Consider the following 10270-nt stretch of genomic DNA (forward strand, 5'->3'; position numbering starts at 1 on the left):
TCCACGGCCATGAACAGACACATCAAGGTGCAGAGCCGCCATCACAACGCGTATTCAGTATATTTTCAATCACATAATACGCAAGAAATATGTAGCAGGGCTCGAATGGCAGCGTTTATTCTTCCACTAATGGACTGAACTCCCACAGAAAACCATTTGAACATGTATAGATACTGTGAATCTCTCATCTGTTAAGTGTCCTTACCTGACTGACACACACACACACACACACACACACACACACACACACACACACACACACACACACACACACACACACACACACACACACACACACACACACACAAAACGCAGCAGATATTGGAGGGTGATGATAAATGACAGACAAGGGCCCAGTCTGATGGCTGTGACGTTTTTCTTCACTCCTCTGAGCACTTATCCCCCCTCGTCTGTCGGTCTGACCTTTCTGCACTGAGGGAGCTCATTGTCTTCTCACGCGTTGCACAATCTGAACGTGCAGGACTCCGTGTCGTGTGATCTCGCCGGCAGTGGCACGGAGTCGGCCCACTAAAGCTTGTCATGGTGTGATCTCTCTGAGCTTCTCGTGGATTTCTCTGCCGCAGGCCAGCAACACCGTGGAGGTAAACATCGAGACAGCCGAGAAGCTGCAGGTCTGCAGAGTGGACTTCATGGCCTCGCTGAATAACGACATCAAACCTGTAAGTCGCTGTCAACCTCTGTGTGTACTTTCATATTGAAACCAGTCATGTGGAAATAAGTCACAGTGCAAACAAGCAGATCCACACTTTCACTTCACGAAGACTGTAGATCCACAATGCCGCAGAGCCTCCTGTAGGCCTCCAAAAAACTCAAAGCAAACCGAAACAAATGAAGGTGTAAACATTTTCATCAGAAACACTGAAAACAATGTAGTTTTCATGTTGGGCAACTCGCTATTTATTTCATTCTCAACACAACTGGATGCACATAACCATTTCCTGGTTGCGTACAGTTTAATACACAGTTCTTATATTCGTACCAATACAGCAACTTTACCAAGCTGAATCAGCCTCTCGTACACGGCTGCCACCCAGTGTTGTTTCTGAGCTGTTTACTTCCCGAAGAATTCAAATGAAGCCTGAAATACTGCATCAGTTCTGGACGAGCTGTGCATGAGTCCGGCGGTTTCTTTCCTCCTCGCCACATGTCCCTTCTGGTTTTATGACTGTGTGTCATTTGCTGATATTTTCATCTCAATCGGAGCCACCCAAATAATAATTGCAGTCTTGCTCAATAAAGATGTTCCATCTTTCTGAGCTTCCAAATAAATCAGGCCTCATATCTTCATCTGTCAGCAGTGAATCCTTATAAATGTTAACGATGGCTTTATTCATGGTTTTATTTCCACTTCGTCCACGGTTTGAGTGTGCCTGCAGAACCTCTGCACATTCCCAACATACTTATTCACTTTAAATCTGATTTATTCAGTGCAGCTTGTACCTTGGCCGCCGCTCATTCAGATGTAGGCAGAAAACACATCTCAACTCCTGTAATCTCTCAATTAATCTATTACAGGGTTTGATCCTAACACGATTCACAGATTCATGGCATCACTTTGTGTTGTTCTCTCTCTCTCCCTCAGGCGTTTGGGACCAACCAGGAGGACTACGCCAGCTACATCATGAACGGGATCATCCGGTGGGGGGACCCGGTGTCGGCGGTCCTGGAGAACGGGGAGCTGCTGGTGCAGCAGACGAAGAACAGCGACCGCACGCCGCTGGTCTCCGTGCTGCTGGAAGGTAAAACCGAGGCTCACAGTCTCAGGCGGCTTTCACACCGGGTGTCTTCAGGTCCAACCAGTTGAGTTTTGGGATTTAAAAAGCAGCGCAGCTCGACGTGAATACGCCGCTCACACTGTGGCGCCACCGGAGCAGCTGCACTGAAATGAACGTGAAGAGGTGCAGCTGCAGGGGGGAAAAAAAACAAAAAAACTTATAATTATATACTTATAATATATCAGAGCCTTGAGGAGATGCAGAAGAGGAAAACATGGTTTGATGATCTCCGCCAAAGACTTGAAATAACTCCAGTTGGCAGCCACGTAAATGTGACTCTCTCTATAACGACATGCTGGGTTGTCATGGAAACATGATGATTCTCATTCAACAAGGTAGAAGTTGAGAAAACATTACACTCCCCCTGTCATCATCCTCTGTTGTGGGCTCAGGTTGTCGTGTCCGGTAGTCATGGTAACTTGATGATTCTCCACTTGGTGCAGCGTTTTGGAAATAATGAGCATGAAAGCAAATGAAACTTCCTCCAATGGCGCAGCTTTACATTTTTGTGCAAAAACGTATTCAAGCAGTCGAGATATCCTCCAGAAGAGAAACACGTTATACACCCTCTAAAAGAAAACTCCTATTCAGAGACAGTGACCATTTGAAAGAATCCTGCTGTTGTCGTTGTACCTCAGGTCCACCTAACAGTGGGAAAACCGCGCTGGCAGTGAAGATCTCCGAAGATTCTCAGTTCCCCTTCATCAAGATCTGCTCCCCCGACAAGATGATCGGACACTCCGAGATCGCCAAGTGCCAAGCCATTAAAAAGGTGACATAACATATGTGACATTATTTCCGGAGACGCCAGGGTGGAGAAAGCGTGGACAGATGCACAAAACATGTCGGCTGATGTAACGTTGTGTGTTTTCCCTTCACACAGAAAGTGTCAAACATCCGATTGATTTTACACAGAAACAATGTGAAGTAATAAATGGTTCAGCAACCTTGTGAGAAGTCACATTTAAGACCATTTTATTTATTTATAGATGGGTCTGCACACTGTTTTCTTTAACACGAAGCGCTGGAAAGTTGTGGAAAACTATAGAAATCGTGTCTCCACCATCACCAGATGTTCTGCGGTACATTATTTTTATATGTGGAAAGTCCAACCTCCACTCCTCTCCGACCTTCACGCAGATATTTGAAGATGCTTACAAGTCCCAGCTGAGCTGTGTGGTCGTGGACGACATTGAACGCCTGTTGGGTAAGGCCCCGAAGTGCCGTCGAGTTAATTTACGCCAACGTGTGAGCAGTAGAAGTCAAAGGTGAAACGTGATCTCCTGCCTCGTCAGACTTCGTCCCGATCGGGCCTCGCTTCTCCAACCTGGTGCTTCAGGCTCTGCTGGTGCTGCTGAAGAAACCTCCTCCAAAGGTAACGGCAGCCGTTCTCTCAGCCCTCCGCCGCGCTGCGAGTCCTCAGGTGGCAGAAAGAGGGCAGCAGATCTTCTGGATGCCACCACAAAGTCTTGTGAGGGACTGTGTGTGAGTGTGTGGTTATTAGTGAGTGTTTTGGTCGCGGCCTGTTGTGCTCGCAGTGAATGGTAGTGGTAGAGACCCATTTCTCATAGTTTCTTTGGTTGTAGTTGTGTGTGTGTGTGTGTGTGTGTGTGTGTGTGTGTGTGTGTGTGTGTGTGTGTGTGTGTGTGTGTGTGTGTGTGTGTGTGTGTGTGTGTGTGTGTGTGTGTGTGTGTGTGTGTGTGTGTGTGTGTGTGTGTGTGTGTGTGTGTGTGTGTGTGTTGTTGTTGATGGCTGGCTGAATGAGGGTATAGCTCACTATATGGCTGCATGTGCATGAGAAGTGGCGCGGGGCCTGGCGCTGAATGCCTGGCTGCAGTGCTCCTCTGGGGTTGTAAAGCGCTGGGCCCAGCGGGGTGCCTGGGGCCGGGGGAGGCCAGGGGGACACGGAGGAGAATGGGCTCTGTGAGAGAGCCAGGACCTGGCAGCACTGCCGCCTGTGTGGCACCTCATCTGCATGCAGCATCACAACCCCCCACGCCATGGGGGGGCAGCCAGCAGCCATAATCCCCCTGTCTCCTCGCCACTCCTCTGCCTCTCCGCCTTCGTCCTCCTCGGCTGGTCATTCTCCAGCTCGCCGGCTTAGCACGGCTGCGTTTCTTTTGCTTCTCCTCATTCTTCTCTGCTCATGTTTGTGCTCTCCGCTGTTGTCTTCTGCTGCTTTTTTTTCATCTTTTTTTTTCTCGTCGGTCCTCGTCTTCTCTCTCCTGTTGTTCCTCTGCTGTTTCCACCCGAAGATCTTCACCGTCAGCTCCGGTTCGCCACCATCAACAGTCTCATACTTCTCACACACTGATAATAAAACTGTGCGGCGATGGTGCGTCATAAAAAAAAAAAATCACCTTTGACCTTCTGCAGATCCATCTGTTCGTCTTCTGTTCTGCCGATTCAAGTTGCTGGCGGCTGCAGACGATCCAGCTGACTTCAGGCGACAGTCTAGGAAGGCAGATTACAACTTGATCAGACGCACGCAGGCAGTTTAGTGTCCCAGATGAAGCTCAAAGGTCCTGGAGGAAACCCCGAGGGAGAACATGCAAACGCCACACAGAAAGGATCGTCTCACCGTGAGGAAAGGCTGCGAGTCCCTTCAAGGCTCCAGACTGTCAGGGGTTCGATCTCCATCCAAGTGTGTCGTATAAACTTACAGGCTCACCTCACAGAGAGAAGGTCATGGGTTCGAATCCTGCCCGGGCCTCTACAGTGTGTAGTTTGCATGTTCTCCCTGCAGGTGCATGTTCCCCCCCCCCCCCCCCCCCCCCCCCCCCCCCCCCCCCGGTACTCCGGTTACACAGTCCAAGAATGTGCCTGTTGGTGGAAACATGAATGTGTGGGACTGTTTCTGTTCACACCTGTGTGTGTGTGTGTGTGTGTGTGTGTGTGTGTGTGTGTGTGTGTGTGTGTGTGTGTGTGTGTGTGTGTGTGTGTGTTTTGGTTGTTCCTCATACGTACAAAGTGAGTCCAGCACAGCACATTGGTGTAGTGGTTAGCACACTCGCCTTCAGAAAGTCCCCGGTTTGATCCTGGCCTCTCTGTGCGGTTTGCAGGAAAGAGCCACTCACTGGAGTTTTGTTTAATCTCTGGCGAAATCTCCTGCTCAGATCTCGTGTTTTATGCATGAGAACTTAATATGGGAAGTTTCATGAGTCGATGACATTTTATTGTAGCCGTAGAAGTCAAGCAATTTACTGGCCAGTCAAAAATAGACCACGGTCCAGTTTCTTCACAGGCCACAGCTTGGACACCGCCGCTTTTAGGCCGGATGGATGGTATGGATGCTGGATGGATGTGAATCTGAGAGTGTTCAGACTCACTGAAACAAAGCTTCGCTGCAGTCCGGCAGTTGTGGAAATCTGAACCGTGATGGTATTATTCTCAGTTCAGAATCCGGCGGCGCTGCCGCTCACTGTTCAAATCTCTTGGTCGTTTTAGTTTAACAAGACGTCACAACCAGCAGCCAGACAGACCCACTGGGTAGACGTTTCACATCTTTACTGTAGAATCAAGTGGTTTCATAAAGCGCAGTGCACAAGGATGAACTTCAGTTTGCCGTGACAACGTTATCCTCTACGACAAACGCAGCAAAGCAGGATAACAGAGGAGAATGCAGGAGGAGGATATGGACTGAAACCTTCTCTCACTGTGCGACCTCAGACTGCAGATTTTAAAAAAAAAAAACGGCTGAAATTGAACCGCGCGTGGCCGCAGTGAAACATCTTAAGGCTGCGATTGATGTTTTTAAGAGATTATTGGACATTGCGGCGTTGGCTTCTCTCTCAGGGTCGAAAGCTGCTGATCATCGGAACCACGAGTCGGAAAGACGTCCTGCAGGAGATGGAGATGCTGGACGCTTTCAGCACGACCATCCACATTCCCAACATCTCCCAAGGGGAGCAGCTGGTGGAAGCCCTGGAGGTGACAAGCGCACACACACACACACACACACACACACACACACACACACACACTGCACAATATGGTGAATGTGGGGATTTCTGATGCGTTTCCTTCTTCCTGTTCACTTCCTGCAGCTGCTCGACAGCTTCCAGGAGGACGGGCGCGCCAGCATCGCCAAAGCCGTGAAAGGCAAAACTCTGTGGATCGGCATCAAAAAGCTGCTCATGCTGATCGAAATGGCCGCTCAGGTGAGAAATCCTCTTGAGGTTTTCTTCAAAGTTCCCTCAGCGTCACAGTGGAACTGGTTATTGGGGAGATTTTTTTAAATAAAACTTTATTAACGTACTCATGTTGTATAATGGTGACACGTCGAACAGAGATCAAAGTAGCTGCTGGTTCAGTTATTTGTGTTCACTGAGTGGATTTATACGACGGAGAAACAACAGTTTATTGGAGTTCCAGCATGTGTGTGTGTGGTTGTAGTTCAACCTGTTTGTCACCAAAACAACAACAAACTAGACGGCCTGAATGTGCTCGGTCGATCATCTCTGGACCGGAAGCGCTCACCACCTCATGTCTTTAAAACTCGTCATCGTGTCTCGCCGTCCTCACTTGGTCTGGGTTAGAAGCCCGTCACGCCTCTTCCCCCCCGACGTCTGGCCCGCGTTCAGGCGACTGAGGCACAGAAAAGTGTCGTCTGCTCGCCGGAGTGAAGAAGAGCGTGTGGCTTTGCTGATGATTTGTTGAGCCGAGTGCATCCAGCACATTTCTGCTTCACTGTCCAGACCCAGAAATCCCTTCGTCATTAGGAAACCATGTTTTCCAGGAGCTTTGAATCTGAAAGATCACATTTTCTTTTTTTTTTTTTCAAATAAAAGAATAAAGCGAACACGTTTCCAAGAAAGAAAGCAAAACATCGGACCACCGAGTCATCGTCCGGTGTGGTTTCTGCTGTTCGCCCCTTAAACCATTTAAAAACCATAGATCATCAGACTGAATGTATAAAGTTTAGAGTTTAGAGCTGCACATTAGCGTCACATACAATAACTTTGTTTATAAAATAGCCAGGCCTGTCAATCTAATCTAATATTTCTACGAGTTAATCGCACATTTTTTGTGAACTAATTGTGATTAATTGCACTTTTCTGATTGACTGATCTGTTTATCAGCGTGCGTTTGTTATGTGAGCTGTTCAGCATCGTCTCCTGACGGCGTCTTTTTCCGCTGGTGGATGATGATGTGCAGAATGTTTGTTGGGCTGGATGCTGTGTAATTGCTGTGGTATGCAGAAATGCAGCCATCTTCAGCACCCGAGACACACACACACACACACACACACACACACACACACACACACACACACACACACACACACACACACACCGTTCTTAGCCCCAAGAAGTATGAACCCGTGTTTGCCGAGACATGCAGCAAACAGCTTCACACACACACACACACACACACACACACACACACACACACACACACACACACACACACACACACACACACACACACACACACACACACACACGTCCCTCTCTTCATCTTCTCATTCCTTCCCTCCGCTCTCACGTCTCCCTCCCTCGTAGCTACAGGCGCTTCCAGACGTGCCGTAAGTTATTGCATCGGCTGCCATTAATTTGACTTCCTCCTCGATGCTGTTTGTACAAACTGCGGCCTGAACTCCGGGCCGCCACTCTGCTCGTTGGAGAACAGTGTCTCCTCCCTCCGTGTTTTACCGAGACGCGAACGTGTCCTGTCTTCCAGATGGATCCACCCTACAGAGTGAGCAAGTTCCTGAGTCTGCTGAGGGACGAGGGAGGGTGAGTCTCCTCTTCCCCGCTGACACTGAACACTCGCTCTTCATCCACACAGAGAGAGAGAGAGAGAGAGAGAGACAAAGGAGCACAAAGTGTTTACATTTTGATCGCCGTATCAAGTGTGATTGATAATACACATTCAGTCTTCTTTCTTCTCCCTGTACAGACTGGGTTCTGATAGGTTTGCAGCAATCTAGACTGAGTGGAGCCGCACGGAGAAACAGACGCATCCTTCAACGGTAAGACTGCAGAACGCTCCGTGACTTCCTGTCTGGGTGTCGGGGGGGGGGGGGGGCTCGGGCTGACGGAGAAGTCCATCAAACTGTTACGTCCACTCGACTCATTAAAAGCCTGCGAGTGCGATTCTCTGCATCCAATTAGCATCGAGCCTCAGAATGACCAAGAGTGTTTCAGAGATTCTCTTTCCCACAAATGTGGCACCAAATACTGGGAGAAGAATGGAAGCCATCCTTCAGCAGTGTGTGAGCAGGCTGAGGACCACCATGAGGTGTTTCTCATGGTGGTTCTCATGGTGGAGAATCCACCATGAGGGTCTGCCATGAGAACCAACATGAGGACCACCATGAGAATCCCCATGAGGGTCTGCCATGAGGAACACCATGATAATCTACCATGGGGTGTTTCTCATGGTGGTTCTCATGGTGGAGAATCCACCATGAGGGTCCACCACGAGAACCAGAATGATGACCACCATAAGAATCCCCATGAGGGTCTGCCATGAGAACCAACATGAGGACCACCATGAGATTCCCCATGAGAACCAGAATGAGGGTCAGCCATGAAAACCACCATGAGGAACATTATGAGGATCCACCCTGAGGAACATTGTGAGGGTCCACCATGAGGAACATTGTGAGGGTCCACCATGAGGATCCATCATGAGAAACACTGAGGCTGCTGGGACTGTGTACAGTCTTTCCATCCCACTGAGCTCCTGTGACTTGAAGGGTCACTGGTTCGAATCCCTGCAGCAGCGGGACATGAAACGACGTTCCTCACTAAATGTTCCTCAGAGGGAAAAACCGGCTTCTCATGGAGTCACGTTCATTTCTTAATTATTGTTAATCCAGCAGATCGAATCTGTTCGGTTCTCGAGTCTAAAATTAGCCGACGGAAGCTCGACTGATGCGTCTCTTTCTTTTATTTGTCTCCTGACTTAGCTGCGGAGGAACGACGAGGACGAAGACGCCGGCGAGGATCCCATTCCCTCCATCTCCTCTTCACAAAGAGGACAGACTTTGAGCTCTCTGATCTGTGTATGTTGTATTTCCTGAAAAGACTAAAGCTGTAATCTGTTGTGACGCTCTCAGGATCTTCTGTCGAGTCGGGAGTTCAAGTTCCACAAACACTTAACTGTTCATACTGTCCGATCCCATCATTGAAGGCACCTGGGGGTGGTTTGTGTCACGTTTTATCACTTCAACAATAAATTAATTCTGTTACTAACAAAGAAAACTGGAGCATCTGAAGTTCATGATCGTCTTAAAGGGAAAGTAACATGGACTCGTTTCATTTTTGAGACACGGAGATATTTCCTGTAAAGTGTCTCGAAAACGTCTGTTATTTATAGAAATATTCGTTACGTCTGTTATTTCTGCACCTCTTAAACAACAAAGGTTCCACATTGATTATGGAATTCAAGAAATTTTTTTTTAAAAATGTGATATTCTGATATTTTCATTTTCATCTCTTATAAGATGAAATTTGAAAAATAAACCAAAAAGTCTTGAAATATTTCACTTTTTCTATAATAAAAAAAAAAATGTAAGTCTCTTTGAACTAATGATGGGAAAATTATAGATTTATTTTATGCAGATGCTGGATTTTTTTTACTTTTATCATTGCTAAACTCAAATTATAAAAAAAAATCTTTTTTTTTTATATAAATCTAACATTTATACAAGTATTTATAATACATATAGAGAAAAAAATCAACAGTTCCATTCAAATCACTTAAGTGTAAAATGTTGGTCAGTTCTTACATCTTAATTCTTAAGTCATTGCCACACTTCTAAACAAATAGTTTCAACCATTTAAGAATATATATATTTTGTTAATTATGGTTAAAAAAAACAGGAAACATCCAATCTTATGAGTCTTTGAGATGTATTTGTGATTTTCATGACTTTTCAGATGAAATTATGAAGAATAAAACTAAAAAGTCTTTAAAATGACTGGTTTTGTGTATTAAATGTGAAATATGAGATCATGTTATACGTGTGTGTGTGTGTGTGTGTGTGTGTGTGTGTGTGTGTGTGTGCGCGTGCGTGTGAAGAAGCAGGAGACAGGTTTTGTTCTTCAAATATATAATCTTAGTTCAGTCATACAGATATATACATTGTATAATAAATAATATTTATAAAAACATAACATTTACGATTATAAAATAAAAAGGGAATTATTCACTTTAAAACATTTGTACAAAACTTTGGATATAGCGGGGATGGAGGGGGGGAGGGGCTAAACACAAAGGTAGGCCCAGGTGAGGAGGGGGTGGAGCTACATGACAGAGTGAATCAACAGGAAGCAGCTGGAGGTGTCAGCCAGAGGAAACCCACCAGGGAGGACGAGCTCAACCACATTCATTCATTTCAATCTATCATTTCATCCATCGTCTATTCATCCATCAACCATCATCCAGCCATCAACCATCCACATCACTCATCCATCCATCAACCATTCATCATCCATTCATCCCTTCATCCCTTCATCCATCTT

At 46.7% G+C, this 10270-nt stretch overlaps 1 protein-coding gene across 1 annotated transcript in view; it reads left to right on the top strand.

The window, feature by feature from the left end:
- The window catches only part of LOC308115942 (vesicle-fusing ATPase-like), a 23005-nt gene extending 13286 nt beyond the window's left edge, over positions 1–9719 (top strand). Inside the window, exons 12-22 of the mRNA XM_080473826.1 lie at positions 1–27; positions 585–680; positions 1604–1760; positions 2435–2568; positions 2937–3003; positions 3092–3171; positions 5592–5726; positions 5843–5956; positions 7479–7534; positions 7698–7770; positions 8713–9719. The exon at positions 1–27 is cut by the window's left edge and continues 161 nt beyond it. Coding sequence (XP_080329952.1) covers positions 1–27; positions 585–680; positions 1604–1760; positions 2435–2568; positions 2937–3003; positions 3092–3171; positions 5592–5726; positions 5843–5956; positions 7479–7534; positions 7698–7728 — 897 coding nt within the window. The 3' untranslated portion in view covers positions 7729–7770; positions 8713–9719. The remainder of the gene's footprint in view (positions 28–584; positions 681–1603; positions 1761–2434; positions 2569–2936; positions 3004–3091; positions 3172–5591; positions 5727–5842; positions 5957–7478; positions 7535–7697; positions 7771–8712) is intronic.
- The last annotated feature ends 551 nt before the right edge of the window (positions 9720–10270 follow it).

Source organism: Lipophrys pholis, assembly GCF_963383615.2.
Source record: "Lipophrys pholis genome assembly, chromosome: 1".
Lineage (NCBI taxonomy): Eukaryota > Metazoa > Chordata > Actinopteri > Blenniiformes > Blenniidae > Lipophrys > Lipophrys pholis.